Source organism: Spizellomyces punctatus (genome assembly GCF_000182565.1).
Source record: "Spizellomyces punctatus DAOM BR117 chromosome Unknown supercont1.1, whole genome shotgun sequence".
Classification (NCBI taxonomy): domain Eukaryota; kingdom Fungi; phylum Chytridiomycota; class Chytridiomycetes; order Spizellomycetales; family Spizellomycetaceae; genus Spizellomyces; species Spizellomyces punctatus.
In genome coordinates, this window is record NW_015971537.1 from 1,731,912 (window position 1) to 1,759,854 (window position 27,943).

The 27,943-nt window shown below is 46.8% G+C and overlaps 12 protein-coding genes across 12 annotated transcripts; 6 read left to right on the plus strand and 6 right to left on the minus strand.

Moving 5' to 3' along the window:
* The first annotated feature begins 41 nt into the window (after positions 1 to 41).
* On the plus strand, positions 42 to 2,560 carry SPPG_00666 (ribosomal RNA small subunit methyltransferase B). Its single transcript, XM_016748994.1, has 2 exons — positions 42 to 563; positions 618 to 2,560. Exons 1-2 carry the CDS (start codon positions 96 to 98, stop codon positions 2,481 to 2,483), a joined length of 2,334 nt encoding a protein of 777 aa, XP_016613021.1. The 5' UTR covers positions 42 to 95; the 3' UTR covers positions 2,484 to 2,560.
* SPPG_00667 (uncharacterized protein) lies at positions 2,473 to 3,764 on the minus strand. The gene is made up of 7 exons (XM_016748995.1): positions 3,609 to 3,764; positions 3,330 to 3,545; positions 3,204 to 3,261; positions 3,080 to 3,138; positions 2,952 to 3,007; positions 2,810 to 2,887; positions 2,473 to 2,748 (listed from the first exon to the last, which is right to left on the minus strand). The coding sequence occupies exons 1-7, from the start codon at positions 3,684 to 3,686 to the stop codon at positions 2,661 to 2,663; spliced, it is 633 nt and encodes a 210-aa protein (XP_016613022.1). The 5' UTR covers positions 3,687 to 3,764; the 3' UTR covers positions 2,473 to 2,660.
* A 20-nt stretch (positions 3,765 to 3,784) lies between these two features.
* SPPG_00668 (ribosomal protein L17) lies at positions 3,785 to 5,112 on the plus strand. Its single transcript, XM_016748996.1, has 3 exons — positions 3,785 to 3,977; positions 4,039 to 4,101; positions 4,168 to 5,112. The coding sequence occupies exons 1-3, from the start codon at positions 3,822 to 3,824 to the stop codon at positions 4,996 to 4,998; spliced, it is 1,050 nt and encodes a 349-aa protein (XP_016613023.1). The 5' UTR covers positions 3,785 to 3,821; the 3' UTR covers positions 4,999 to 5,112.
* A 275-nt stretch (positions 5,113 to 5,387) lies between these two features.
* On the plus strand, positions 5,388 to 8,972 carry SPPG_00669 (leucine-tRNA ligase). Its single transcript, XM_016748997.1, has 12 exons — positions 5,388 to 5,466; positions 5,551 to 5,837; positions 5,914 to 6,066; positions 6,148 to 6,288; positions 6,358 to 6,450; positions 6,539 to 6,652; positions 6,718 to 6,913; positions 6,977 to 7,209; positions 7,289 to 7,369; positions 7,433 to 8,236; positions 8,294 to 8,593; positions 8,654 to 8,972. The coding sequence occupies exons 1-12, from the start codon at positions 5,451 to 5,453 to the stop codon at positions 8,864 to 8,866; spliced, it is 2,631 nt and encodes an 876-aa protein (XP_016613024.1). The 5' UTR covers positions 5,388 to 5,450; the 3' UTR covers positions 8,867 to 8,972.
* On the minus strand, positions 8,815 to 11,573 carry SPPG_00670 (uncharacterized protein). Its single transcript, XM_016748998.1, has 8 exons — positions 11,431 to 11,573; positions 11,138 to 11,369; positions 10,628 to 11,067; positions 10,249 to 10,564; positions 10,124 to 10,179; positions 9,857 to 10,050; positions 9,593 to 9,801; positions 8,815 to 9,533 (listed from the first exon to the last, which is right to left on the minus strand). The coding sequence occupies exons 1-8, from the start codon at positions 11,475 to 11,477 to the stop codon at positions 8,961 to 8,963; spliced, it is 2,067 nt and encodes a 688-aa protein (XP_016613025.1). The 5' UTR covers positions 11,478 to 11,573; the 3' UTR covers positions 8,815 to 8,960.
* A 3-nt stretch (positions 11,574 to 11,576) lies between these two features.
* Positions 11,577 to 12,580, plus strand: SPPG_00671 (uncharacterized protein; the record flags this gene model as incomplete). The annotated part of the gene is made up of 2 exons (XM_016748999.1): positions 11,577 to 11,712; positions 11,792 to 12,580. 2 exons carry the CDS (start codon positions 11,577 to 11,579, stop codon positions 12,517 to 12,519), a joined length of 864 nt encoding a protein of 287 aa, XP_016613026.1. The 3' UTR covers positions 12,520 to 12,580.
* SPPG_08866 (phenazine biosynthesis protein PhzF family protein) lies at positions 12,307 to 13,990 on the minus strand (the record flags this gene model as incomplete). The annotated part of the gene is made up of 5 exons (XM_016757009.1): positions 12,307 to 12,898; positions 12,962 to 13,385; positions 13,466 to 13,575; positions 13,632 to 13,863; positions 13,938 to 13,990. The coding sequence occupies 5 exons, from the start codon at positions 13,988 to 13,990 to the stop codon at positions 12,590 to 12,592; spliced, it is 1,128 nt and encodes a 375-aa protein (XP_016613027.1). The 3' UTR covers positions 12,307 to 12,589.
* Positions 13,991 to 14,137: 147 nt separating this feature from the next.
* Positions 14,138 to 16,604, minus strand: SPPG_08867 (translation initiation factor eIF2B subunit gamma). Its single transcript, XM_016757010.1, has 13 exons — positions 16,487 to 16,604; positions 16,347 to 16,384; positions 16,160 to 16,287; positions 15,937 to 16,097; positions 15,717 to 15,870; positions 15,552 to 15,660; positions 15,310 to 15,491; positions 15,163 to 15,237; positions 14,913 to 15,094; positions 14,788 to 14,850; positions 14,571 to 14,719; positions 14,406 to 14,509; positions 14,138 to 14,339 (listed from the first exon to the last, which is right to left on the minus strand). Exons 1-13 carry the CDS (start codon positions 16,544 to 16,546, stop codon positions 14,281 to 14,283), a joined length of 1,464 nt encoding a protein of 487 aa, XP_016613028.1. The 5' UTR covers positions 16,547 to 16,604; the 3' UTR covers positions 14,138 to 14,280.
* Positions 16,605 to 16,637: 33 nt separating this feature from the next.
* SPPG_00673 (uncharacterized protein) lies at positions 16,638 to 18,604 on the minus strand. The gene is made up of 7 exons (XM_016749000.1): positions 18,113 to 18,604; positions 17,944 to 18,045; positions 17,777 to 17,870; positions 17,601 to 17,709; positions 17,332 to 17,541; positions 17,136 to 17,251; positions 16,638 to 17,068 (listed from the first exon to the last, which is right to left on the minus strand). The coding sequence occupies exons 1-7, from the start codon at positions 18,506 to 18,508 to the stop codon at positions 16,746 to 16,748; spliced, it is 1,350 nt and encodes a 449-aa protein (XP_016613029.1). The 5' UTR covers positions 18,509 to 18,604; the 3' UTR covers positions 16,638 to 16,745.
* A 570-nt stretch (positions 18,605 to 19,174) lies between these two features.
* On the plus strand, positions 19,175 to 20,338 carry SPPG_00674 (uncharacterized protein). The gene is made up of 5 exons (XM_016749001.1): positions 19,175 to 19,346; positions 19,425 to 19,593; positions 19,664 to 19,923; positions 20,002 to 20,148; positions 20,204 to 20,338. Exons 1-5 carry the CDS (start codon positions 19,218 to 19,220, stop codon positions 20,258 to 20,260), a joined length of 762 nt encoding a protein of 253 aa, XP_016613030.1. The 5' UTR covers positions 19,175 to 19,217; the 3' UTR covers positions 20,261 to 20,338.
* A 1,824-nt stretch (positions 20,339 to 22,162) lies between these two features.
* On the plus strand, positions 22,163 to 23,700 carry SPPG_00675 (translation initiation factor eIF3 core subunit g). The gene is made up of 5 exons (XM_016749002.1): positions 22,163 to 22,221; positions 22,285 to 22,507; positions 22,619 to 22,907; positions 22,980 to 23,182; positions 23,243 to 23,700. Exons 1-5 carry the CDS (start codon positions 22,208 to 22,210, stop codon positions 23,399 to 23,401), a joined length of 888 nt encoding a protein of 295 aa, XP_016613031.1. The 5' UTR covers positions 22,163 to 22,207; the 3' UTR covers positions 23,402 to 23,700.
* On the minus strand, positions 23,662 to 26,941 carry SPPG_00676 (uncharacterized protein; the record flags this gene model as incomplete). Its single annotated transcript, XM_016749003.1, has 16 exons — positions 23,662 to 23,753; positions 23,812 to 23,955; positions 24,027 to 24,166; positions 24,241 to 24,316; positions 24,393 to 24,521; positions 24,594 to 24,755; positions 24,819 to 24,911; positions 24,987 to 25,184; positions 25,252 to 25,359; positions 25,418 to 25,513; positions 25,579 to 25,743; positions 25,815 to 25,986; positions 26,049 to 26,184; positions 26,265 to 26,308; positions 26,373 to 26,800; positions 26,869 to 26,941. Coding segments are annotated over 16 exons (2,179 nt in total), but the record flags the coding sequence as incomplete, so codon positions are not given.
* Between the last annotated feature and the right edge of the window lie 1,002 nt (positions 26,942 to 27,943).

Sequence of the window (27,943 nt, forward strand, 5' to 3'; positions counted from 1 at the left end):
TCAAGACGGTCTCAGTTTTTTTGGTTAGTTCTTGAACCCAGGATATCACTCCGACCAGCAATAGACAGCGATAGAATACGCTCATTAGGGCAAAAATGGGAACTCGAGGACGCCAAGCCAAGAAGCAACAGCGGGAACCCGCACCTTTAGATGAATCTACTATAGCGCGAATAAAAGGTGTGCCAGTAGGTGCCAAGGCCAAAAATGGATCGAAGAAGGCAGCTAAGGGGAAGGCAGGTGCTTCATTGGACCGAAATACGAAAAAGGCAGGCAACCAGAATGGGAAGGGAGGAGCTCGAGGAAAGACGCAGAAAAGTGTAGAGGAGGTGTCGGCTATTGGGGAGTCGGATGACGAGGAAGCAACCCTCCCGCCTGCAAAAAGGAGCAAAGATATCAACGGAAAGCCAAAACAGAAACGGACGCCAGCCGACGAGCCAGAGGTCGAGCCAGAGCTGGATGAAGATAGCTGGGAAGACCTTGATGATGGTTTTGACGATGTGGAGGACGACGGAATGGACATGTGGGACGATGCCGAGTTGGAGGATGATGAGGATGGACTCATGGTAAAACCCGTTCTCTGTCTTACTAATCGCGCGAATACTGACCGAAGGTGCTAGGGTGATGAGTTTGATGATCTCGAAGGTTCTTCTGATGAGGAAAATGGTGGTGGTCAAACATTAGCGATGGCCTTTGGTTCAGATGAAGAAGGATCGGACGGATCGGAAGATGATGAGCTGGAGGTGGAGAAGCAAGCACGAGAGCTGGATGAGCAAGCTAAAGAAGATGAACGTCTGGCTGACGAGGAGCTGCAGACTAACATCGCTCAACGGGAAGTCTTCGTTTTGCCATCTGGACAGGAAATTGAAAAGGATGCTCAAGTTGCGGAAGATGTATCATTAGTACAGACTCGAATCCAGGAGATCATTCGTGTGTTAAATAACTTTAAAGAATTAAAGGATCCTGACCGTCCACGATCAGAATACATCGATCAGCTCATCAAAGACATCGCTACCTACTACGGTTACAACGATTACCTCGCCGAGAAACTATTCCACCTCTTCCCCCTCTCCGAAGCCATCGAGTTTTTCGAAGCGAACGAAGTACCACGGCCTGTCGTCATTCGTACAAATACTTTGAAAACACGGAGAAGGGACTTGGCACAAGCGCTGATCAACCGTGGAGTCAATCTCGAGGCAGTTGGAAAGTGGTCCAAAGTCGGCCTTCAGATTTTTGATTCGCCGGTCCCAATCGGTGCTACACCAGAATACCTCGCCGGTCACTACATGCTTCAGGCTGCGGCATCATTTTTGCCAGTAATGGCATTGGCGCCCCAAGAGCATGAACGCGTTCTGGATATGTGCGCTGCTCCCGGAGGGAAAACAACATACATTGCCGCTCTTTTAAAGAATACTGGTTGTCTATTTGCGAACGACGCAAACAAGGATCGATTGAAGTCACTGATGGCAAACTGCCATCGTTTGGGAGTTAAAAACTCGGTTGTGTGCCATTACGATGGGCGGGAGTTCCCTGGCGTTATAGGAGGGTTCGACAGGGTACTATTGGATGCCCCCTGCAGTGGCACTGGTGTTATCTCCAAAGACCCTTCCGTAAAGATCAACAAATCAGATGAAGATTTCCGTATGTTGACTCATGTCCAGAAGGAACTTATTCTTTCTGCCATCGACTCTGTCGATGCAACATCGAAGACTGGGGGGTACATTGTTTACTCCACATGTTCGGTTACGGTAGAAGAGAATGAAGAGGTGATTGAGTACGCATTGAAGAAGAGACCCAACGTCAAATTGGTGCCGACGGGGCTGGAGTTTGGACGTGAAGGGTTTGTCAGCTTCCGTGGCAAAAAGTTCCACCCGACTCTTTCGCATACTCGACGATACTACCCCCACACACAGAATATGGACGGGTTCTACGTCGCCAAATTGAAAAAGGTCTCAAATAAAGTGCCCGGGAAGACATCGACGGAGAGTGAAGCTACTGGTGAAGATTCAAACGTAAAGACTTCCAGCAAGAAGACCAAAGTTGAGGAACAGACGGAGTCTTACGGTTTTGACGAAGAGGAGGATAAGCAGTACATTGCGGAAGCAGAGCGAAAACGTTTGAAGCGTAAGGGAATCAAGGTGACTGCTACGCCCTCGAAGATAACAGAGGAAGAGGAAGCAGAAGCCAAATCCGCATCTGCGGCGCCCACAGAAACGAAGCAGAAAACGCAGCAAAATGGACAGGCGATAGCGGGGGAGCCATCAATAGGGAAGAAGCAACAACAGAGAGCTGACAAGAAGGCGGCGAAAAAGGCAGCCCTTAAAAGACTGAAGGCGGGGGAGGAGATTGAGGTGGATATAGATGAGAATGGCGCTGTAGACGCAAAAGCGTCGACCGGATCAGCTCCTGCAGGTCAAACAAAATCGGCGAAGGGGGATGCACGCGAAAATCATCCAGCAAAAAAGAGAAAGCGAGCGGGCAACTGAAATTTCGATATCATTTTGTTTAATCAATTTATTTCTTTGATCAAATATCATTCCTGTATATTTTCGCATATTTGTGGGCCTGTCATCATCATTGCTTTCGATAAGCCATTGTGACCTGATGATCGTTCTGATTTGCAATAAGTCATCGCTCAAAGAAAGCGTATTAATCATATTGCCTCAACGTCGTGCCGGTGCCCCGCCCTGTGGTGGTTCTTCTCCTCCGCCTCCCATCATGAGGATGATCATAATGGGGACAATATAGTACCTACAGGGTAGTCCGCATTCAGAAGAGGAAGGTCACGTACTATGCACATCAGAAGACGAACCAGTATTTGGCCAAAAATGATTGTTCCTTGGCTGGTTTGCCATCCGGCGTAGATTCAACTATCTGGTCGAGTTTTGGCCTGGAATCCACGCATCAGGTAAATAATCGTTCAAGGAAAAGTTCCACAAGATTTGGCATACTACCTCGGTCCATCTACCGCTCTCTCGAGCAGCACTTGTGTTCTGGGGGACCGACCCAACTGTTGTCATGTCAGACAGTAGTGACACGGTGAGCCAAATGTATCGCGCGGCGCACGCATGATATAACGGACCTTTCTACTCGTGTCGCAGTCTGTTGCGTCTACAAGATAGTCCATGTGCCATGGGCCCCCTTACGCTGACAACGTCAGAAATTGGTTGACACATCGAATGAAATGTTTTACCTAACATGCGTACCATTTGAGTCCAAATGTAGGGTAAGCTGCTCTCGATATTCCGACGCTTGCAACAAGCACTGTACATCCACAAGTTTAAGTAGGAGAACTCTCGGCCATAATTGTGCATCATGGATGACAAACTTACCACTGGAACTGCTGCACTGAGATCTACACCATTGTTACCCTTCACTCGAACCCGATACAATAGCGATCTATCCGACGTGTCTCTTCCCTTCAAGAAATCAGGAATTGGTACCTCTGATTCGTATTTATTTGCAGTCCGTTTGGGGGAGGTGGGATCATACACGAGGCTGCCTCGAGGTGTAAATGGCTGGTCGTCAATACTATGGAGGACTTCTAACTAGTGAAAGGTTTAGGACGAGTGAACTTTGAACGGACAGCAATAACACAAAGTTTAACGCACTACTGTAGGTTGAGCAAGAGCTGTAGCAGCGAGTGCAGCGAGTAAGAGAACTGACTCAAGGAGGCGACGAAAATGCATCTTGATTGGTATGCCGCCAGCGACGACGAGTCAAGAGCGCGGCGACGATCTGCTTGACCCGCGTGTTGCTATGGAAATTTGCTCCACCAAATTCAACAAGCACAACAACGATCTTGGGTCTTAAACTCACTAAAAATGAAGCACGGAACCCGGTTCTGGGAGAAAAAGCTCAACCGAACCCCAGCTCACCGCCGGGCGTTGCTGAGAAATCTTCTCACCCAACTTGTTTATCATGAGCGCATTCAAACAACAGTGGCCAAGGCGAAGTATATGAAGAGAGCGGCGGACAAGGTATAGGGTTGAAGTATTGCTCAACACCTTTTCTAAGTCATTACTTACCCGTTTTCGTCAGCTTATTGAATGGGCAAAAGCCGGTGATCAAGAAAGTCTGAAAAAGGCTAAGGCTTTGTTATTTGTAGGTTCTTTTGAGTTTCGCGCTCGTTTTTTGCTGAATTAACTCAATTCTCGCACGTATGGTTAGGTCCCTCACATCACAGTATCCAAACTTCAAGGACCTCTAACTGCCCGGTATGCCAGTCGGAAAGGTGGCTATACTCGGATTCACTTGAATGGATTTCGCAGTAACGCTTCTGATCGCGCTCCATTGGCGATTGTTGAGTTTGTGGACAATCCAAGGGATATCGTCCATGGTCTTGCCCGTCAGCATGTTTCCACAATCCGAACCCGCCTACAGGAGCTAGAATCCCGGCTATATGCTCGTGAAGTGATACCGATCCGTGACCCTGTAACCGGGATGCCTGGAGAGGTGGTGAAATTGAAGGACAGACACAACCTTCCAGGTCGTGAGAAGATGAAGTTAGCCAGACAAGAGTTGGGTTTGATGAAAATGTTGCAAAAAATGGAGCGAAGCTTAGAGAGTTGGCCGCGAGCCAGAGAGGTGGAGGCAGAGCATGCAAGAACTGCACGGGAACAGCGGGAAGCGCGAGACCAACCACTAGTGGAGGTAATGCAACAGAAACTTGACGAGGCTTTATCTTCAGGGGATGGGCGGTTGAGTTGGGCGTTCAGGAGAGCGTTGAGACGAGGACGATATGTAGTCGATCAGGATGGAAAAGTGTCTAGGGCACCGTCTGCGGCCGAAGAAGCGTTCGAGGGCATTGTCGTGGAAGCTGGGGCAGGCGAGCATGCGCTTGCACACACGGATACAGTGGCTATACCTGAGATTGACACATTGACAAGCAAAGATACAACACGAGAAACACAGGATGGGCAATCTGTAAAGGAGGGAGACCAGGAGGTCTCAACTCTGGGGCGATTATTCGGAAAGTTCGGCTTGGGCTCGAAGAAATAAAGACCATCCATTCACACTAGTAAGCATTTTATCAATAGAATTCAACAATTACAAAGTCCAAAGCTGGCAATTACGAAGGAGCCCTGCACTATACAAATCACCAGCCGTTCTCAATCATTGGGTCCTTCCACAAAGATAGGAGGTGGTACCAGCTAATAATGGAGAACTAACGCTGAATATGCGCTCATGTCGGGTGGTACATAGGGTCTTCTTACCCTTGGAATGTCAGGTTATCGAAGCTTTAAATTGATAATTATACTGCTAAATCACAATGTTACATGATGCTGAAGTTTGTTAACCCAACTTAAAATGCACAAAAGAAGGGAAGAGGAAGAATAATTCTGGAATGAAGGTTTACTGGGTATATCGCAGATGGATTTGCAGGCAGCGCGTTGTTTGAATCGTGGCTTGTCACCTTGAATTCCTCAACGATCTGCCACGGATCTACCAAGATGCCAACAAGGCAATGTAAGGCCCTTGGTATTAAAAACCACAAGCATTCCTCCCTCCTTATCTTGCTTTAAATTGATTATCAATTGCTCCTTCATGCAGTGCGCCCTCTGGGTAATATTACCTTTTGGCGATGTTTACATGTACCTGCGGAAGCACGAGCGCACCCACAGCAACCCAGCATTCCTACATACTCCTTCGCAGATATTGAACAGAAATGGTTATCGAAACCTTTTATTGTCGCCCCTTCTCGCACCACTCCCAGAAAAGACAAGTTCTATGTTCTTTCAATGTTTCCTTATCCGTCTGGCGATCTTCACATGGGTCATGTACGAGTGTATACAATTGCGGACGTCATTGCTCGCTTCAAGACAATACAAGGCTTTCAGGTGCGTTAGGCGGGAGTGGTGATATCTGAATTAAGCAAAGTTAGGTAGCACGCTTTTTTGCTGACGTCGTACCTAGGTGCTACATCCAATGGGATGGGACGCTTTCGGACTACCGGCGGAAAATGCTGCTATCGACCATGGTGTACATCCACGCAGCTGGACGGATAGTAACATTAAGCGAATGAAACTTAACATGCGGATTATGGGAACATCATTCGACTGGAGTAGGGTGGGTACGTCCAAGTTCGTACTCGAGATGTTGGTTATAGCTGAGTTCATAAGAATCAAACTCTTTTCCTTCGCCTTCTAGGAGCTGTCAACATGTAATCCCTCCTACTACAGATGGACCCAGCACCTCTTTCTGCGTCTATATCGGGCTGGATTGGTATATCAGAAGGAGGCGGTCGTCAACTGGGATCCTGTCGACCAAACAGTACTGGCCAATGAGCAGGTAAATATATCCCGACTTTACCTAGCAGAGGGGCAGACGCAACTAACTGAGATTGGATTGGATGGAAAGGTAGATGCATCCGGACGTGCAGAGCGGTCAGGCGCGTTGGTAGAGAAGCGAAAATTGAAACAGTGGTTTCTCCGAATAACTGCCTTTGCCGATGTAAGCCCCACGTGTTACTTCTGCATAAGATCCTCATAGACTCACTAGTATGTTTTGTTTCTTTTACCCTCTTGTTTGTCCAATTCAGGAACTCCTGCGTGATCTTGATCATCTTGATTGGCCATCAAACGTAAAACAACTGCAAGCGAATTGGATTAGGCGAATAGAAGGGGTGGAGTTTGATATGACGCTACAGTCCGAGGTTTGGAAACAAGGTTGCTATGAGTGTGTGTGCATCGCATTCTTCTGACATTGCGGTAATGATAGGGGGCGAAATCGCCATTAAAGAAGATTTCGGCGTTCACTACAAATCCAGAAAGCATTGGTGGCTCAGCTTACATCGCCGTTGGCACTGGTCATCCCTTGATTAGCGAGCATCACTTGCCTGGAGCTCACGTAGAAACAGTGCAGAAAGCGGCGCTGTCAATGTCTGGCGCCCACGCAATGCAACCGCATCTGAATGGTGATATTGAATTGTTCACTCATTGCAGAAACATTTGCTGAGATGTTTTCTCTATTGGATTAGGCGTTTTCACTGGCGTTTATGCATTACATCCGCAAACATGTAAACAATTACCTGTATACGTAGCCGATTACGTTGAGGCAGATGATATGGCGAGATTGGGTAATCCCGCATATGATGAACGCGACCGAGAGTTTGCGAATAAGTACGGAATTCCGTATTCGTCAACGCAGCCATCGGATCAGGATGCCTGGGAGGAATTAGTTCGCGCTGGCCTACTCCGAAAGAAGATCAATGTACGTTTCCATCCTGTCTTTTCGTTAGAGTCACCGACAATACTGGTTAGGTATCCACTCTTACCCACCCTTGGTATAGTACAAGTTGCGCGACTGGCTAATCTCTCGACAACGCTATTGGGGTACCCCTATTCCCATTGTTCATTGTCCCACTTGTGGGGTGAGTAGACGATGCAAGTCTGAACATACTCGCTGGTGGCTTATTGTCCTCTCCTATGTATAGGCAGTACCGGTACCAGATGACCAGCTCCCAGCTCTGCTATCTGAAGGCATCAACCTATCTTCTCGCGGAGTGGCTTCTTCACCTGATGTGATAGAGCGATCTAAATGTGAATGCCCGCGGTGTAAGAATGCGAACGCCTACAGGGACCTCGATACTATGGATACGTTTGTGGATTCGGCCTGGTATTGGTTGCGGTACTGCGATCCAGATAACACGGCGGAATTGGCGTCAGGAGCTTTAGCGAAGACACTGCTGCCGGTGGACGTGTATGTTGGAGGTGTAGAGCATTCCATCATGCATCTCTTGTATGCCCGTTTCATTGGAAAGTTTCTTCAACGTGAAGGAATTGTAGATATGCCAAATGGTGAGCCGTTCCTTAGGTTATTGACCCAAGGAATGGTGCAAGGCCGAACGTACCGAGAACCTCGGACTGAGCGTTATTTAAAAAAGGACGAATTGGATTTGTCGGTCCTCGACCGACCTATTATTAAGAAAACTGGTGAGGAGCCGCTGGTTTCCTGGGAAAAGATGAGCAAGTCCAAATTCAACGGAGTGGATCCCTCGGTAATCATTAACCAACATGGGACCGACGCGACGCGTTTGTACGTGCTGTATAAGGCTGCACCTCAAGATGAGTTAGCGTGGGATGATAAGGCAGTGGTAGGAATGGAAAGATGGTTGGCACGAGTATGGAAATTGGTTCATGAAACCGTACGGGCACCAAGGCATGGTGCAGGAAACGGCATTGGAACTGATTTCAACGAGACGCAATTAAAAGTGGCAACTCATACAGCTGTGGAAGAAGTACGTGGTGTTTGTTCCTCTGATGCTTGGAAAGTGCGCTCAGTCTCTTTCTGACAGGTAACCACGGCCTTGACCACCACGTATGGGTTCCACGTGGCGATCGCATCTCTCATCAAGTTGACTCACACGATTGAACAATTCGCAATCGTACACAACCAGGGGGAGACGTCAATCTCAGCCTTGGAAGAATCCCTTTCGATATTAGTTCGAATGTTAGCCCCTTTCGCACCTTGTATCGCCGAAGAACTTTGGCATGTTTTGCAGAAAGCGACTGCGGAAGAGTCTGTGTTCCAAGCACGATGGCCGGAGGTTGACCATGATGTACTTAAGAAGAGATCCGTCGTGTGCGCAATAATGGTATGTTGAAAAAGGCACATCAGGCGGTTTCGGATTGTACTAATACGCCAGCTTTTTAAGGTGAATGGAAAAACACGTGGGACCATCGAAGTTCCGGAGACTGCACTGTCAGATACCACCTTGCTAGAGCGGCTGGCGCGAGAGTCAAATGTTGGAGCGACCTGGTTGGTAGATAAAAAGAACGGAAAAGCGAAGATGGTAGACAGGGTAGTGGTTGGGAAGGCAGGTAAAAGCGGAAAGGGGCGGGTGATAAGTTTTGTGCTCAAGAAATAAGCGAGGTTTGCAGCCCAGGGTAGGAGCCCTCATTTACAGAAAAACTTATATTAACGGGCACACAACTGCGACGCTCTATCTAGAAAATGGCTATTTAATTCTTCTCACCCTCACCCTGCTCAGTTTTCTTTCCACCATACTTTTCTTCTATCTTCTGCTTTCTGGCAACATAGTCATCACTCAATCCTTTCATAATGTTCACGTACGCCTCCTCCTTCTTCTCCTGCTTTAGTTTCTTCTCCCATCCCAAGCCCCACACCTCGCTTCGCTTCGGGAACAAGATCATCATATCTTTCAGACTCCTCTCCAAGGCATCCCTGAACACAAAACTGTTCGTCTCCTTGCAGCTCTTCTTTGACGAAATGGAGAACTTAAGGTTATCCTTGTCGATGGCGTAGTTGACACCATACCCGTTTGACACAACGGGACCGAACCCGCCGTAAAACCACTTGCCAGGTGACATGTTGCTCGACGACAAGCGGAACGTCATAGATTTAATGTAAGCGGGATCGGTGAAAAGAGTTGCTTTCTTGGCTTCTTCCTCGTTTTGAATCATGCATCGAAGACCCAACATGTGCCGGTCAATACCTTTACCAAACGTGGCATCTTTCATGTAATTCGACTGAGACTTGATAGCTTGGCGGAACAGAGCACGCTTATCATCGTACTAAAGCAGAGGGAGATCTTTAACGGCTGTACCTTCTGCTACAATTTGGTTACACATACCAGGATGTTATCATTATCGAAAGACTGGGCAAATGCCCAGGTATCCTTGGTCAAGCTTCTGCCCGTTTCTGTTCTACCGTGGAGGAATAGACGTGTGGAAGCAGACTCATACACCGCCGTGGGACCACTCGGCTGCCCAGCAGGGCCTGGTACACGGCGCCATGCCAATTGCAACGCCAGTTGGACGTACGCATCAGGGCTGGCTTTGGCTATATACTGCTGTTAATACCAAAAGGCTAGGAAATATTGGGACACGATTCTTACCAACTTCCTTGATGTAGCGAGATCCATATATGTCAGTTTGTAGCAAACAGCTCTCGGTGTCATCGATAAGCTCCTGGGCAGTTTTCTGAGCATCATCCATGAGCTTCGTAACCTCGTCATCTACAACCCATTGCAATTTCTTTGGGGTGGGCAAAGCCGACGATTCGACGTTTGCAGGATCTACCGCCGGTTCACTTTCAGACCGCACAACAGTTGATCATTAGGCTCATCGGAAAGGGATCACAATGAATGCAAATAATGGCTCACTTGGACAAAATGAAATCAAAGATCTTTCCGGGAATAACTGCGTCGGCTGGCGTATGCTACACGATTGGTACATGTATGAGTCACACATCGCTGAACGCCGCTTGCCGATATACGTAGCTTCATACCTCTCCATTTACACCTGCCCGTCCATTCGAAGAGACGATCAACTGCATAGCTTTGTCAAACCATCTGTTGCGGGCATTGAAGTTGTGGAAAATTTGATGATGGGACACGTCGATGTTCTTCGATACCGCGTGGTCGTCCAAACATACGGCAAACAGAGCGTCGTTGATAATGTTAAAGTTTTCTACATTGCGTTTGCTCAGGCTGGACAACCTGGCATGCGCTTTGAACCAGGTGTCTCGATGTCCAGCAGTGAGAATGCCAATGCCGGATTCAGGTGCAGTGTGCAAACTGTCTTCTCCGACAGCATAGAGGAGCCTACCGAAACATAATCATTTGAATCAGAGGTCTGACCGTTTTTGGACTTGTAAGAACACTAACCTTTCAAGCTCCTTGATAGGCACACGGGAGCCGTCTTCCCGAAGAACATCCACTTTGTAGATCTGATCTTTAGTAAGAACAATCACGTGCCGTGCCTTGGCTGGCCACACAGTCGAGATGGTATCCGGCTCCCCAGGTAATCGACTGGCGCCAAATTGACATTTGTACTGATTCATGCAAAGCGGGGTATCCTTCATATACTCAGCAGGCAAACGTTCAGTATCAACAAGATCCTTGAAGTTAAGCATGTTGTTGATGAGACCGGCTGCACGCTGAATCTGAAAGGTGGTGAGAACACCTTTCGGTGGTGGCTTGCGCAGTAGATCTTTGGGATGGTTTGGATGATCGACAAATTGGCACCACCAATTGACATTGATCAAACTGGGATCGCGCCATTCGAGATACGCCTTATTCAGCCAGATCTCTTCCAGCCACGAATTCTATTACAGGACAGTCGGCACTGCGTTGAGAAATGCATGGTTTTCGCACAGGGACGATGACAAGCCCTACCTTTTGGGTTTTATCATAGTCCTGAAGTCTTCGTTGCAATTCCCTGCCAAACCCTTCCGGTTTGAGGAACTGCTGCACCGCTGCTTCAGTAGTCGCATACTCCTCAGGAGTAAGCAGCGACAGGCAGCTCGCAAGATATTTTTCTGCCAAATTTTCAAGCGTTGGAACAGGCAAACGAGGAAGCCGGGACTGATTATCAAAAGTCTTGACTGCAGGAGTTGAGAACAACCGGCTACATTGACACTCTCAGTAAGTAGAGCGCGCGAGATTGAGAAAATAAAAAGCAAACATACCAAGGTTGCCTCAGAGTGAAAGACCGCTGCAAGCGGAATAGTGGCATGATGGATCAGTAAGACAAATGGCAGCAGCAATGGCAACCCGAAAGTGCCCTCGTAGGACCGTAGGACTTGCTCATCAGTTGCTGTCACGTGCCATCTCAATGGGCCATGAATTCTCACATGCAGCATCCCGACGTCTCGCCGACTATCCCATGGATACTTGGACCGCTAGGGAGTTTGCCTCGCGCATTGAAAGTCTTGGACCTGACTTCAAGCCAGCCGCTGCCTCTTTCCAAGGTATAACCCGGTTGGTGGATGGATCTGGTATTGGCAAGCGAGAACTGACGAAGAATATACACCCATATTTGGTCCACAGCCCTCAATGTAACAGGGCGTACAATTGTTCTCCTGCAAGGTCCCGCACTGGATGCATATCTGAAGGAGGAGATTGGGATCGCGTCATTTGGCTTGCGGAGGAGGATGGTACAAACGATTGAAGCATGGATCAGTCAATATTCCAAAGTTTCACAAGGAAACGCGAGCCAAGTGCAGAGTTCTGAGATCACTATGGGCGTACAGCATAAACACCGGCTCGAGGTGGTTGATAGCTCCGCGAATGATGCACCGAACGATGCACCGGCTCACGAAACTAAGCGACGCAGGATAGCACCACAGTTGATTGGTCCCGCAAGGTCATCAATAAGTAAGCCTGCGCAGGCATCGCAGCTAGCCGACTTTAGTGATAGAAAGGAGAATGCTTTACGCAAAGGTGTGCTAAGCCCCGTTGGATATCGGCATGAGGATGATCATTCCGACGGAATCATTGTAGAAGGCGCGGATGGATTAGAAGTGCACGAGGAGGAGCTAGAGGAAGAAGAGGAGGAAGATGTGGTTCAGGAAGACGAAAATGAGGGAATGTCACCCAAGCAACGAGAATCGCAGATACGGGACGTGGCCGTAGGCAAATACGGCCAGGTTCAAGATCACAATGTTACCGAAGAGAATGCGGATTATCGGAGTGAAGAAGATGAACAGGAGGCCGATGATGTAATAGTTCTTGACAGCGATGATGACTTATATGATGAAAAACGAGCCACCATATAATGTTGATTTATCAGTGCCGCAAGGCTGGAGGGAGAAGCATGCGATCCAGTGTGTACGGTCAAATTGAACCCTATGCCAAGAACAGTTTCCCCTCCGCTACAACTACCGCATCTCCTACCAACTTAACCCGCCCCTTTTCTTGCACCCATGTAACTTCGAGAATACCTCCTCTTGCACTAGCCTGATAAGCAGCTAAAGGCTGGTTCGCTTTCCCAAGCTTCTTAGACCAATGGACCGCTAAGGTGCAATGAGCTGATCCAGTCACTGGATCTTCTGGAATACCAGTATCTGCAGAAAAGACTCGGGAAATGAAGTGGAAGTCCTTGTAAGATACTGGTGCTGCACGAGTAACTATCAGACCCCGGGTTTTGAGGGTGGCCTGTGTTCATTGGTTCGTCAGCTGGTACATCAATCAAGCATCACACAGTACTCTGTTACGTACCAACGCTAGGAAATCCACTTTGACTTCCTCGATATTGACTGCTTCGCTCACTTCCACGAGCACATCCAGCCTGCTCCTACCTACAAAGATGAGATCGGAACGGTCCAGTCCAAAAACAGTCCTGACAATTTCCCAGTCCGCTTCGGAACTTTCGACTGGCGGCTCTGCTGGAAAATCCAGCTCTATCTTCCCATTATTAGCGCTCGGGCCGGCGGTCACAATGCCACTTTTTGTGTGGAACGAAATTGGGACAGATCTCGGAACTAGGATTTTTGTATAAAGGAAGTGAGCCGAGGCGAGTGTCGCATGACCACAAAGGGCAATCTCCACGGTAGGTGTGAACCAGCGAATGTGGAATGAAGGAGAATCCGGACTGGAGGTTGCGTGTTTTATCAGGAAAGCGGTTTCGGAAAGATTGAACTCCCTGGCAAGGATATCATGAGATATACAAATGAGTTGTTAACAATTTTGCATATTCATGAATGTAGAACCCATGGTCTTTACCTGCCAATTTTCTGCAGGAAGCTATCATCCGGGTAAGTTGCCTCTTCCAAAAGAATGATGGCAGCAGGGTTTCCGCGGAAACGCTCTGGGGTAAATGCATCTATGACCGTCTAAATTATTGGTTAATGAGACTCACATTTAAATCCTTAATTGTAAAAGGACATACGTAGTCCAATGTTGACGCGACCATGACTGACTTCTCCTTAGATATAAGGGTGAGCTTAACTATGAGGATAAAGCAATGATCGGCCATTAAATACTTTGGATTACTCAGCACTTGGGCGTGACGTGGACTGATCGACGCGCACTGATTGGACGAGCGACCAACCGTGGATTGGATGCATCTTGTGGTTTCGAACATGTTGGATGATATTGGATGTGATTCCACGGTATGATTCCTTCGATATTAGGTCAATGTCGTCTGGCCGACAACGTATCATGCCATGCGAGTAACTGAAATTTGAGAACACACCTCTTCCAGGTGATGATATGAGTAGACAAGATGGTTAGCAGCATCTTTTCCATTTGCGTCTTCACGAAAGCAGTATTCAATTTCCCTATCTGCGACATACTGGATAACCTGCGATCCTTACAGTCTGTGCATCCTGAAAAACTGGAAGCTTGGCACGCTGTAAACATTGTTATGAGCAAGTCAAACAAGCTTGGCCATGTGGTCATTGTGCTTGTGCAGTGTGGCATATTATAAAATTATGCTTCTTTGCGAGCATGCAAGAAAATCCACATGAATTCCATCCCACCCCATTATTGATCTATATACACAATGTTTTTTGCGCATTCGTTTTTTCTTTCTCATCTCAAGGCTGATTGATGTCTAGAAAATGTGATTCGGTGTATTGTTCACCTTTGCCTACGGCTATTGAAACAGTCAATGAAACCAAGATATCAATGGGACGAGAGAATTGGGACCGCGATAACATACTTTCTTTGTCGACAACATATTTTGGCCCCACTTCACAATCTTTTAGCTGGGCTTTCTCAAGGACTTTAGCATGTTGGCTAATAATGCACCCATCCAGTTTTACTCTGCACGGAAGAATGTCATAAATTATGCGGGTTTGCTTCCCAGAATAAACGAGAGACTTACTGGTCTTCGATCACAACGTAATCCATTATCACTGAGTTAACGATCTTGACGTTCTTTCCAATTGTACAGTGCTTGCCAATGATAGTTTTCTTAACGCTGCACCGTTCGCCGATCTGTGAATACTCTCCAATCATAGAGTCGGGCCCAAACTGCGTCAAGCAGATGAGTGAGCACTTGATAATACAATCATTACTCCCAAACGCTTATCGTAGGCTACCTGGGTTTGCTTTGCCCTCATTTCGCTTCCGCCTGGATTTTTCTCGGGAACATTCTTCGCCAACTATAACAAGTGTTCAGATTCCACCAGAGGTAATTACTAAAGTCTGTTACTTTGCCACCAACCTGACGATTTATCTCTCCAAAAGCCCACACTGTGTTGGCTCGCGCGCAAAATGAATCTCGGCAAATAACGGCAGCGCAGACAACCTGTTGTCCGTTCGATGTCGTCGCTTTCCTTAATGGTTCAGCAGCCGCGTTTGGAGGGGAATGTGAATCGTCAGTTTGGCTTTCCGCTCTTTGAAGTACTGTGAACGCAAACGCTGTATGTCACAAATTGAGATACAGGAAAGAGTGTACTGCGTCTGTTACTGACACTGTTCGATGCCTGCACTGTTGGTTGTCGAAAGAAGTTGGGCTTCTTGAAGAGGATCTGGATTTGCCGCGAGTACTATGAATAACAATTATCAACTTCGATGTGATTGGCGTTATCCACAACTTCTTACTAGGTTCGGAGACTTACGCTCATCGATATGCTCTGCCTTCATTGCTTTTTTGCTGTACTGACATTGTACGAGGTATCGTAGCAGATCTTTTCGGACACTTGAAATAGCTTTGTTGCCCGCAATCACGTCCAGAACCCATCGTTTGAATATATATACGTGAGCGTCACGAAGGTTGGTGTGAACTCGCACCCGCGGAAATCTGGCAAAGTATTTGATTGAGAACTAGGCTGTCATCTTTCAAGCTTAGTATGATACATACTTTCGTAGCATGGCAGCACGCATCCGTAACGATTCTCCAACATCCTCTTGAGCTTTTGCGTATACAAGGCGTCCCTTCGCACCCTCAATACCGATGTACTGAGCGTATTCTAGTGTGGGAGTTAGAAGAAACTATCAAGAGACGACGTGCTGGGCAACTAATTACCATCCTTCTTGCAGGGTCGCTCAGCAGCACTCTCCAACTTTTGAAAATCATATAACAGAGTCGTGACGGTTGGCCCATGAATTCGATGCAGATCAATGAGATGATGTGGGGGGAGATCGGTGATAACATCGCATGTCATGACGATGAAGTCAAGCTAGGAAGACAAGCCATTTCGTTAATCCAGTGCGGATTCTCACCAACGATCTGCTTGATCATTTACTTTGATGTGATCCTTTACCGATCGCAATGCATCAGCTGTTCCTTCGCCGTGCGGAACTTGCAATACTTGCACTTTGATTTGCAGATCGCTGAATTCTTCGTACTTATCCACTTGCATCGCAATCTCCTGTCTCGAGTTGGGCGGACACAGGACAAGAATATCTACGCATTCCACAAACATTCAATTAGCTAGTTGACAATGAGCGTTACAACGGTCTACGCACCCTGAACCCTTGCCGCTTCCAACCATTGAAGTTGATAGTGTATCATAGGCTTCCCAGCTACAGGTAGGGCGGCCTTGGGGAGTTTTGACGTCCGTTTCGCATCAGTATCGTCCGTTAACGTGTCCAACCTTCAATGAGGAATGTGTAGGTATCACCGACCTGTACGGATAGCAAATGCGGTACCTACCCTCCCCAGTCCCGCGGCCTGCCAGCAAGAATAACAGCCTATAGAGTCAGATTGGTTGCAGAGCATGTGAACGGGTTGGTTGTGTTTTGGCAGCTATGTTGGTGCAAACGGTTGCCAAAGGAGGTCTCCAGTAGCGTTACCTGAAATTCTTTGACAGGATGTACGGCAGACTTTATCGTTGTATCCTTGTAGAGAAACATTGTTCTGCTTGGTCTTAAGTTACGATCTATGGCCTGGAAGATATTGGTTGCTGGTGAAGGAACGACTGAAATGACTCATTTGCTAAGCCCACTCCGTTAACTAAGAGACGTTGGTAGTTCACAGTTCCTCACGATAACTTTTGTCTAATACAAGAAGAACTAACTAAAATACGGGCAAGGATCAAAGGAATACTAATGATCAAAGCGAATTGCGTTTCTTAAAGCCCCCAGCGGCTATCAACCTCCTCAATCGTGTCGCCGCAATCACATAAAAGCTAACAGCAATTATAATAGCACTTGTGGTAACCGCCCAGAACACGCCCTGAGTTTGTTCCAAATTGGTCGTTAGGTTCATTCCAAAAATACTAGCCACCAGCGCCCCTGTGGATATGGCCACAGTAGCGAGTGTGGCTTTCAATTCATAGTTGATAAGTTGGTTCCGTCGTGAGTCCAGAACGATGTTGGTAATGGCTTGCGTTGCTGAAATATTGGTTGAGAGTTGATGTGTAGCATTGGAAATCTCTGTTGCGAAATTTAATAGTCGAGTTTGAACATGACACGAACCGTAAAGGGAGTGTCAGGCACTCACCATCGGTTAAATTGAGATAATGTTCGAAGAGTAGCTCCGCTTCTATATGATCCGAAACTTTCTTTGGTTGACCTGCAGCTTTGGCAGTCAAATACATGCCTGCAAGGTCTTCATCGCTAATACAATGCAAATTGAGCGTGTTAGTCATGATGCCTTCATCCATTGCCGCTACTATTCAGAAACAATCTTCAGATACTTGTTTAGAATGTCGATAAATACTCCACGAATCGCGTTCACTTTTATAGCAAACTGATCAACGCCTCGTCTGCTCAACAACAACGCTTTCAGCTCCTCTTCGTCGACGCGCTCATCGAGCCTCTCTAACGTTTGGGTGACACGAGAAAAAAGTTCCAGCTGCTCAGCTTGAAGGGCGGCTATGACGTTGAGGAGAATGGTTTCTAATGCACTAGTTCTTGCTCAGAGGTTGCTTAGGAACAAAAGTCCATCTTGTAAGATTGAACTTACCGAAATTCGTATGAGCCCTCCTGTATTTTCAAGTTTGTACATAGCTCTTGTAAGAAATCCGACGAATAGCTGTTAGATCCCAGGCTATCCGCCATGATTGTCATATCAGCTGAAGGACAAAATGCAAACGGATTAGAAAGGGAGGCATAATAGATGAAAATAATAGCCAGCTCAACCTTTGATAAGCGCCTTAAAATGCAGCAAGTTTACCAGAATTGCTTTTTCCCGAACTAGGATCGTGGGAAGTTGTTCTGAGTACGTGTTATCCATCTAGTCTCAGGGTAACAACATGGAAGCTTGAGATGGGTGCTTCTCTCGTTGAACAAATTTGAAGAAGTGTTACCTTTCTCAAATCACGAGGTTGCAAGGAATGCCTTGAACATATCCCAATCTTTGAGAACTCTCCCTCTAGTGGTCTTTGCAGGTCGCCGTTTGCATCAAATATCTGCAGGTATTCTTGGACAATACAGAAGGACGTCCAAAAATCGTATGCTAGGCGGCCTCGTACCTACCAGAGCTTTAAGTTTTAGAGTTTTCTTTGTCCCAGGAATATTTGTTGAGGGAATCGGTTGTGCTCCAACATCCACCCTGGAAAAAGAAACAGACTCCCCAAGGCTTCGCCGGTGCATGGAGTCTTTCGGAGGAAGAGCTGTTGAAGAGCGTTCAGGTGGCGTAGGACCGGAAGCCGCAGCGTTTCGGGGTTGGGAGGTCTCCTTTCCTGAAGTATCTAACTTCAAAGGGCGGGTCGAATTGAAACTTCGCCATGCAGTACAATCATTCATATATGGCAACTGCGTTCTGGAGCAAATGACTTTCTCAGAGCGCACGACTGTAGTCCGTTGTATAAGGCAATTTCTGCTGGATCGAATACGACCGATCAGCGCGGGGAGGAATCGGGGAACCGACATGTTGCTGTGCGGATGAGACCGGCACAAGCAGATATAAACAGGAGGAGAGGCTTGGTTTCCGGCCGCAAATGTCTGGAACTGTACTGCAAACGCTCATGTGGCAGACCATGGAGTGACGCGAACATTGCGAGCGCTCCATCTGATGATTTCGTAACCAATCCCGATCTGGTTGAGATCCTTCATCAAAACGTCCAAACAACTCTCCTCTATCTATGCACTTCTCGCTGCATTGCTTTGCATCAAATTCATACCATCATAATGTACCTCTAGAGAAATACCTTTACAGTAACGCTACCAGGATGTCTGTGGATATTATGATTTGTCCACCAATTTTTATGATAAAATAGTAATTTAAGCAGTGAGTAAGGGTAGGGAACATAGTGTGGAGGTGATTGAAAATGGCACTAAGACAGCAAGGGATGTACTTGATCGAGCTTTTACTACACCGTAATCTCTTGCTTTTGAAATGTTACAATGTCAAGTTAAGGGACGCTTCAAGCAAACGAACGGTGAGCCCCCGATGCTTGCTCATTCCAACTAGGTCTGGCGGGATTACTGCAGTGAAATGTAGCTTCGTGGTATTCCCAGACTCTGGATGTTGCGACTGATGGCATACGCCATGGCGCTCTGCTGCGCCACAATTGCTGACCACACAAGCAGTAGGTGGATGGTCTTCGCGGTTAACTTCCGATTCTCATAAATTCCAACCATGGACCCGGCGGCGCGACTTGCCGTGAATTTGAACGTCCTTCGGCGGCACGACTCGAATATAGTGGCCATCCTCGACAGTTCTAGTCATGTTGTTGTGTACGATTTTGACCAGCAGAGCTCAAGTTGGGTGGGGAACGACTGGTGCTCTTAGATCTCACCGTCTCTGCGTTCTCTGATGGCGTCGCTGTACATAATCCACCTACAGACTAAGAAAGGAATTGAAGGCACAATGTTTGTCTTTCAACGATCGGTGGAGCCTTTTTACGGCCTTTTTGTGATGAACCGCTTGGGTATCGAGAACTTGATGGTTCTTCTCAGCGCAGATATGGAGGTTCAGCTTATGCAGGAATTCGTTATATATCGAAAGCCTGACGGTGCGAAGCGTTTGATTAACTTTGAGAATACTATGTGCAAATATTGAGCATTTTCTCATTCTCGGGGTAGATAGTGGCGATAGTGTTCAAGGTCTTTGGATGTACGAGACAGCAGACCGGACAAGGTTGTACACAACACTCCTGAAATACCAATCTGCGATCGCTGGGGCTCCACCAATTTCCAGTGCACAGCCGCAGCAGGCATATGGACAGCCAGTGGACATCATGGCAATGTTTCAGCGGGCGAAAATCGTTGGACCCGGAGATGCCACACCGCACGGATCATTACCACATCAGTCGTTGTCGCAACGCGACCTTGCTATTCCGCAGGTATGAACGAGGAACACAATGGCCTCAAGTTGCTAATATAGGACCTACGTACTTACTGTGAATATTGTCTCTTCCCAGGTTACGGCGCCCCCAATTACTCCTCAGCAGCGTCAGATTCAGCGCTTGAATGATATCTGGCAGTGGATCGAAGACCTCCCGCCGTTGCCGGGCAAAGGAAGTCTTTCTGACTTGGAATTTCAACGAAGGATTGCGAGATTGTGTCAGGTATTTCAAGGGAAGTCTTTGCATTCTTTATCCTTTGCATTTACATGATCAACAGGACCAAGTATTTTTGGATGCAATGTATCGAAGTTATCGATGGGAGCGACCAACATGACCATTGAGGAGTCTTGTATTTCCATAGGCGTAGAACCTATTTAATATAGGCTTCATCGACGACTGAAGATTTGAGCCAATGACTTGTTTTATCCCATTGATGTACACTGCCTGAAAGGACACGTTGCTTTGAGTCAGTTCCCGTCCCCAACAACCGAGCGTTGCGGATTTCATTCGTGGAGTTTCAACGCGCCTCTCTCCAGCTCTTTGTTCTGTTGCATCATCAAGAGTTGTGATCTACTTACCAGCATGGCAAACTGAAGGAAAGGGCCCCCTGTTCTTGCTACTGATGTTGCAGGGCATAGTCTCTTTGTTTTTTCCCGCAAAACACATACCTGTACAGTATTGCTGGGCTTGTTCAATCGTCACGACCTGACTGTGGATCTTTCGACAACCTTTGTCATACCATCACCCGCTGTCCTTGCTCCAGTGGTTCGATAACTTATTCCAATGTACATGTGATCGATTCCCGCTCTTCATAGACGGAGTACTTTCGTCGTGCGGTTCATTCCCGTTGGTTTAGGTTGCGTTCTGATTTCCACTCGTGTCATACTGTCGACTGTACCGGGAACGCGCTATGGCATTGCCTTCCCAATTGAAGTCTTGGTGAGCTCGCGGACCTGAGTCCTAAGCAGTACCTTTGAAATCGAGCTCCAATAGCGAATAAAGCACTGTTGATTGACTCTACTTCACAAAAGACTTCATAAGATGCCCATATAGCATGACTTGGGATGATATATACAGCATGCGATTTGCAGCTAAGTGGTTCTCTCTACTATGTGCACCAGCGTGATTTTGATGGGTTCAAAGTTTCTTCCAGAGGTCCTGCCTTCCATTTAAAATGGGAAAACTAGAGGGTGCTGGGTCCACCAATAATCAAATTCAGCTGAGGAAAGAGCGAGAGCAAAGAGTCTAGTTGTGAGTATGCCGATCCAAAAGGATAGATAACACAAGGCCCTCCCTCAGCTCTGAAAGCCTCATTGGGACCCACTCGAAGGGGCGTCACTTGCGCCTCCATCGCAAGCAATCAGTCTTTGTCCTCCCGTTCCGGGACTCGAACACCGGTCAGTTGAGCCGCATGTCTGCGGCTTAACCACTCGGCTATTCTCCCCCTTGATTCTTTATGAAGTCGTGTTGCTTTTAAGGGGGATGTGCACTTTCGCGCACGCGTAGAACGTTGGATCGTGGTTGCTGCGCGCAAGCAACGCGCTGTCACGTGACTGATTAGGTCAGAATTTGAAGATCTGAGACATTCAGAGTCCATCGAGAAGAACCTTTTGGTGGTGCTTTTGGCAGTGATAACGATGCGGTCCTGAGTCTGCATAGCTTCTTCGTTCGCATCAATGCACCAATGTGGCCGCATGTTTTTTTCATATACTTTCGTGACACAATCCCATAGGTGCTCAATACATCCTGTCGAGTGACACTATTTGGCGGGCCCTACATACAAGGGTCTAATTGATTCCCGACGTCCATTTGCTTGCGAAAGTGCAAAGGGTTCAAGTTTACAAGTTGAATACAGTAAACTTCATTTGTCAGCCGGCAGATGAAATTCCCTGTCCTTTTATGGGTTCTCTATTTGAAAATGACAAAAGTGCCTCGTATTTACGTTACTAAGCTCTACATTCTGGTTTCACGTGGCTTCATTATTTCTTAGTTTTACATGTATCAGCAAGTGACAACAAGCATCTGCTGCTAACAAGACGTTTGTTACCCTGTCCTCAATGCATACGGTTGGGATCTTCTTGAGTCTGTACTGAGCAGTCTGGCAACAGCGCTTCTTGCGTGCATCTTTTGAACATTTTGCCTCCGTCGTTGGCCATTGACCTGCCTGACATATCACGTGCAGTGTTGCCATGGCAATTATACGTGTATTGCAGAAAAGCTCACGCAACTGCAATCCAACAAACAACTGCCACCTCAACTTCATTCGCAAACTCACTGAACAATGGCACCTGTGGCGTAAGTATGAAGACAGTTGGACTTACACGTACGGTATGCTAAAGGTTGTGGATACTTGAGCAGCGAGCCCGTATCTGGCCTGAACTGGGCTGAGGATGTAGAGGATAATGAAGCCGAGTACGATGCTGATGACCTTCCTGCCCCCACAACTCGTGAGGAGGCAGACGGAACGAGGGTTACGATCGAGTACAAGCTCAATGATGACGGGAAGAAAGTAAAGATTGTCCGGAAAACAAAAATGCGGTTGATAAGGGCCCAAGTCAACCATGCGGTCGCAGAGCGCAAGGTGAGTTGAGTGTCCTTGACAAGACGGGATTGCTAGAAGGCGACGGACACACCAGGCATTGTTATTGTTTTTGAACTGTCTCTGATCTGGATCATGTGGCACTTCCAACAGAATAAGTGGAAGAAGTTCGGGGAGGTTGCTGGCCTCTCAGCTGGTCCCGATACAAACAGCACGTCCTACGGCGAAAAAGTTTTCCTGAAACTTTCATCGACTATCAAAGACCACGATATGCCACAACCATCAGACGAAGTCGACTCTTTGAAGAAGGCATTGGCAGCAGCTGCCAAGTCAAAGATTAGTTGCCGTATCTGTAAGGGCGATCACTGGACCAGCAAGTGTCCCTTCAAGGATACCCATGCACCTCTTGACGAGCTAGGAGCTCTTGAGAGCAAGGAATCATGTAAGTCTCAATCATGTACTGAAATTTTACCAAGTTGCAGCCCTTGTTTACCACGCATGTTCCGGGCGCTAGCATTGACGGATTTGACGGGTGGCGAAGACAAGACGAGTGGCAAGTATGTACCTCCAAGCCTACGAAACCGTGGTCCAGGAGAATCGATGCGGACAGAGAGACGAGACGATTTCCCTACAATTCGTATCACAAATTTATCGGAAGATACCTCGGAATCAGATGTCAAAGACTTAGTGGGCAAATTCGGACATACATCACGAGTGGTAAGTAATGACTGTTGATATTTGAATAATAGGCATTTTAGGGCTAAAACGTGTCGCTAGTTCGTGGCAAGGGATCGCGAAACAAATGCCTGCAAGGGATTCGCATTTGTCAGCTTCTACCACAAAGAGGATGCGGAAAGGGCACTCGAAAAGCTCAATGGATTTGGATACGATAACCTTATTCTGCGGGTGGAATGGGCCAGAAGCAGCCGAGACTAGGTGGTTGCAGAGGATTCGATTTGACGTTGCGCTGGTGGTCACCTTTCTGTATAGCATTCTTCTTCATTTTGGTTGGCGTACCATACTATTGTAATGATTATTTGCCATGAATGACTGACGGATGGTCGATGTGCATGTTGATTACCATTTTCTACGTCAGACCTACGACGTGGCACATTTTGTTATCATTAATCCTGAACGTGGATAAGATAATTTGACTTTCAGCATTACAGTAGTAGGACGAGACCGATGTGCATGAATGTGTATGTACTTGTAATAGAATTATATTTTCAGATGCAGTTAATTACATGAATTGGCTTGTCAAGTGACTCTACTTTTAACTCAAAAGTTCCTAAAGTGGAAACGTTAGAATTGATAGCTCGCAGTTCACCTTTTCCATCCAACGTTACCTGTCGCTGCTTCTCGATCAACCGTTCAAGATGTGTGTTTTTGATACTGAGGTCCTCCACCTGTGACTTCAAACTAGTGACCAACTCGTCTTTAAGCGCCAGCGCTTTTCGGACTCGTTCTTCTATGAGGTTCACTGTTTGGTCCTGATGGACATCAAAGTGAAGGGTTCAGTTTCAAATTGAGTAACTGCATGCATGCTTGAGTGAGTCTTCACCTTCTCATTGACCACCTCCTCAACTTCATTGCGATGCTTTCTTTGTAGAATTGCTATTTTTTCGTCATGCTCCGCGATTTGATCCGCGAGAGCACGTAAAGTTGCTTCTTTGGCATCTAGCTGTTCTTCAAAGTCGCGTCCTGCGAGAACGGATTTTTGACTGCATTAGCTTCAGGAATGATATGCTGCTACAGGTGCAGTTGCGTTAACGCACGTATCGTTTGCATTAGGGTTTCTTCATCGACCTTGAGGCGGGAGAGCTCGTTCTTTTGTTGGCGAATGAGGTTATCCTGCGTGCATTTGCGCCAAAATACTTTTTAGTCTTCAAATTTATTAGGGGGTAGCGATATTATTATTGATCAATACCTTTGCTGTTGACTCATGCTGCACCTGGATGACCTGTTTTTCCAAATCTCGCTTGGCATCTTCAATTGCGCGAAGCTCGTTTTGTGCAGCGAGAAGCTTGTCAATGGCTAAACTATGTTGATCTCGCAACTATAAACCAAGGCAGTTCTGTCGTGTTGGAATGTGACCGTCAATTGATCGTTTTTTTAGCGGCTGACTTACCTGCTTGACCTCTTCCGCCGTCTCGGCTTTTAGACGCTCAATTTCCATACGATACCTCCTAGTCGCCTCACTCGAATTGCAGCTTGTCTCGGATTCAAGCCGTTGTACGACCATTTCGATCTCTGCGTCCCGTTCACGGACAAGCTTTTCTTTGAACGCTTTCTAATAATTTAATGATGGGGTTTAGAGTGGACAGATGGTATATGTAAGTTTGCTCCTGCGTACTTCACGGTTACGCATTTCAGCTTCTTGTTTAGCCATGTAGTGCGTTTGCCATTCTTCCTTTTCTATCGCGAGCTTTTCGCGCAGATTTGAGAGCTGTTTACGAGGGGAAAAGTCAATAACGTCGATTCAAAAGCATTTGCCTACGGGTGCAAGACAAGTCCTGCTTACTTCCGTTGCTTGTTTTCTTCTTGCGTCTTCCAAAGCCTGTTCTTTGGCATCACGCTCCACGTCAACCTGACGACGGAGCTCTTCAATTTGTTTTCTATGTGATGATTCTTCAGCTTGCCGGTCCATCTTGTGGGATTCCATAAGAATGTGCTTCTGTTCATCGAAATCCGCGAGGAGTTTGCGCTTTTGTTGCTGAAACTAGTATCCATGCCATTAAATAATGTTTGATAAACTTCTTCTATCTAAGCATCAGCGTATCGCCTACCTCCATTTCGTCCCGTTCAAGCTGCTTTTGATAGCGTTGGCGCGCGAATTCACGCTCTTCTTCACACGCACGCTGTCGTTCCGCCACGATACGGTCTCGCATGGCTTCCTAAAATCAATATGTTACAATGATGTATGTAAGTGTATAGCGCCAGTAATTCACGCACCATTTGCCGCTGCTGTTGCTCAGCCAAAAGGGTCTTCTCTTTAGCTAGATCTTCCCGGAACTTTTCCTCCATCTGCCGGATTTGAAGCTTTTGTTGCTGATGGCATGTACAAATTCAGACATCCATTTTCAAAAGCCCGCTTTCTATTCCTGGTAACTTACAGAGAGCATCCGTTGGATTTCGGGCTCAAGACCTTTGATGGTTTGATCTTTGATAGCCTTGGTCTTTTCTTGAATCCACTTGTCGCGCTTGACTTTTTCAGCCGCTTGCCACAGCTCTCGCTGCTGCTTCAGATCTTTTTCATGCTGCTCTTCCAGAACCCTGGACTTGGAAAAATAGTACAGATGAGCAAATGTGTCGTTAGATTTGTATTTCGACAGCAAGCCCGCCGCAGTACCTTATCCCTAAACTGCTTTTCGAGATTCTTGACTTCTTCAGTGAGCACCTCACACTTTTTTGACAGGTCTTCTTTTTCAGCCAAGAGTTTATCGATAAAAGTTAAATGTCGTTTTATGATAGTTTCATACTCTTTGCGTTGCAGGGATAGTTTTGATTTCAGTTCCTTCTTGCTTCCTCAGATGGGTTAGCCACTGAATTTTTGGACAATAAGGAAGCTCACCAAAGTACTTACAATTCCAGAGCCTGATCATGTAAACTCTCCTTCACCTTCTTGAGTTCTTTTTTGAGCATGCCAAGAGTACGCCCCTTTTCCTCGATCTCCATTTGTTGTCCCATGATCTTGGCTTTTACTCCATCAAACACGGCAGCTTTATTTTCATAAAAGAACGGAATGCTCATAGTGAGCAATGCGCATAACGACGTGAAGAATATTAGTTGTCAAACTCACTTGTGCTACCGATGATGGGTTCGGTTGTACCAACGTTTGACGTGCTTCAGAAAGTTAACGTGAAAATCAACATTGGGTCATCTTTTAGATCAACACCATTTCTCCTACCCCGACACCGTCCCGAGAAGTCCCCCAATAGCAGCTGACCCAGCTTTGATGCTGGCAGCACTTTTAGCGTCATCTTCCTCCACCTCTTTCAAAAAGTCCAGGATGCGATCCACACGATGTGCAGTCGTATCGTCATCTATTGCGGTCGTACTCGCTTCATCTGCTGTTGAAGTTGCTGATGAAGCAAACTGCTCTCCTTTCGTCGGTAAGTATGGTAAGCTTTGATACACGGAGGCTTTCGAGATGATGGCATTCCGATCGAGGTGAGCGGAACCAGTACTACTTCGTAGTGATTTGTCGGGTCGGTCGGTTCGAACTCCGAGAACAGATGATGGGCGGGTGGGGATATTTGAGCGTGATGAGCAATAAGATGATTTAGAAGCTGGGGATGATGGGGTGGTTGTTTCTTTCATCTGCTCCAAGATCTCCTAAAACCGTCATGGCAGTTGAGAACGACTTGATATAAACGAACTGCCAAACGTACACCAGCAATCACCTTTCTGGCTAATCGTGCCCTTTCTTCTCGTCTCCGCTTCACAGCATCCTCTGTTGCTGCGTTTGCTAGCATTTGGGCGAATGGTTGTATTTACTCTACCAGCAATGTTCTAGTTCTGATGAACTCGGAGGATCGCGTTCGCTTACGTAACTGTCAGCTCGTCCGAGTTTTCGGACTCCTTGCTCTGTGAACTAGATGCAATGCTCGATCGCGAGCAAAAGAATGAGTGAGGAATGGATTCAGAATTATGGCATTTCAAGCGCTAGCTCCCCACCAGAAACGAGGGATCTTGCAGAGATGAGTTTAATAGGATGAGAATAAGTGCAAAGGACGACATCTCCTTCACTACCAAGTGCCGTTTTAGGCTTCATCATCTGCCACCTTTCTGGCATTCGAAAAACATTCAACTTGTTCATCCCATATGGGCGCAGGTTGGGAATCTCCGTTTTAACAGAGCATCATGTAATTCAAGTCAAGTGCGCCTGTACTCCGACAATATGCCTCCACATCAGTTATTACTGGATCGAATATAAGACAATAAGTAACATCCCAACTGCAAAAAAAGTATTGTTTCATCTTTTTAAAATGAAAACAAGACCTCCAAAGACTTGTATCGCTGTCTTTCTGGCCTTCTTCATGAGTTTAGGAAAGGAATATCACGGCAGAGCTTACCAGCGGATTGTCGATACCAGTAGTCTTGACAGGCTGTCTTGAATTCAAATAGGGCATTAGCGGATTCGGCAAGGTGCCAGCGCCCGTTGTCCACCGAACGATCTGCGGGCTGCTTGACCAGCGAGCACTCAATAAGGCTCCAGATAAAATTGAAAGGCAGATTTCTGTACCAGAGTGAAAGCCGTGCAGAGTGCACGCCCTATGATATTATCCACTACTTCATATCGTTCATTGTCGAATCAAGACAAGATGAAGATGAAAGAGTATCACCCCGGCGTTTCTCGCTGTTTTGAATCATCGTGCTAGCGGTAAATATTGTCACTGGAAACTCTCCAGTACGTGAGGATTATGGTTGAGGGACAAAAAACTGTCTATACGTTCCAAAGAATACATGGCATTGCTC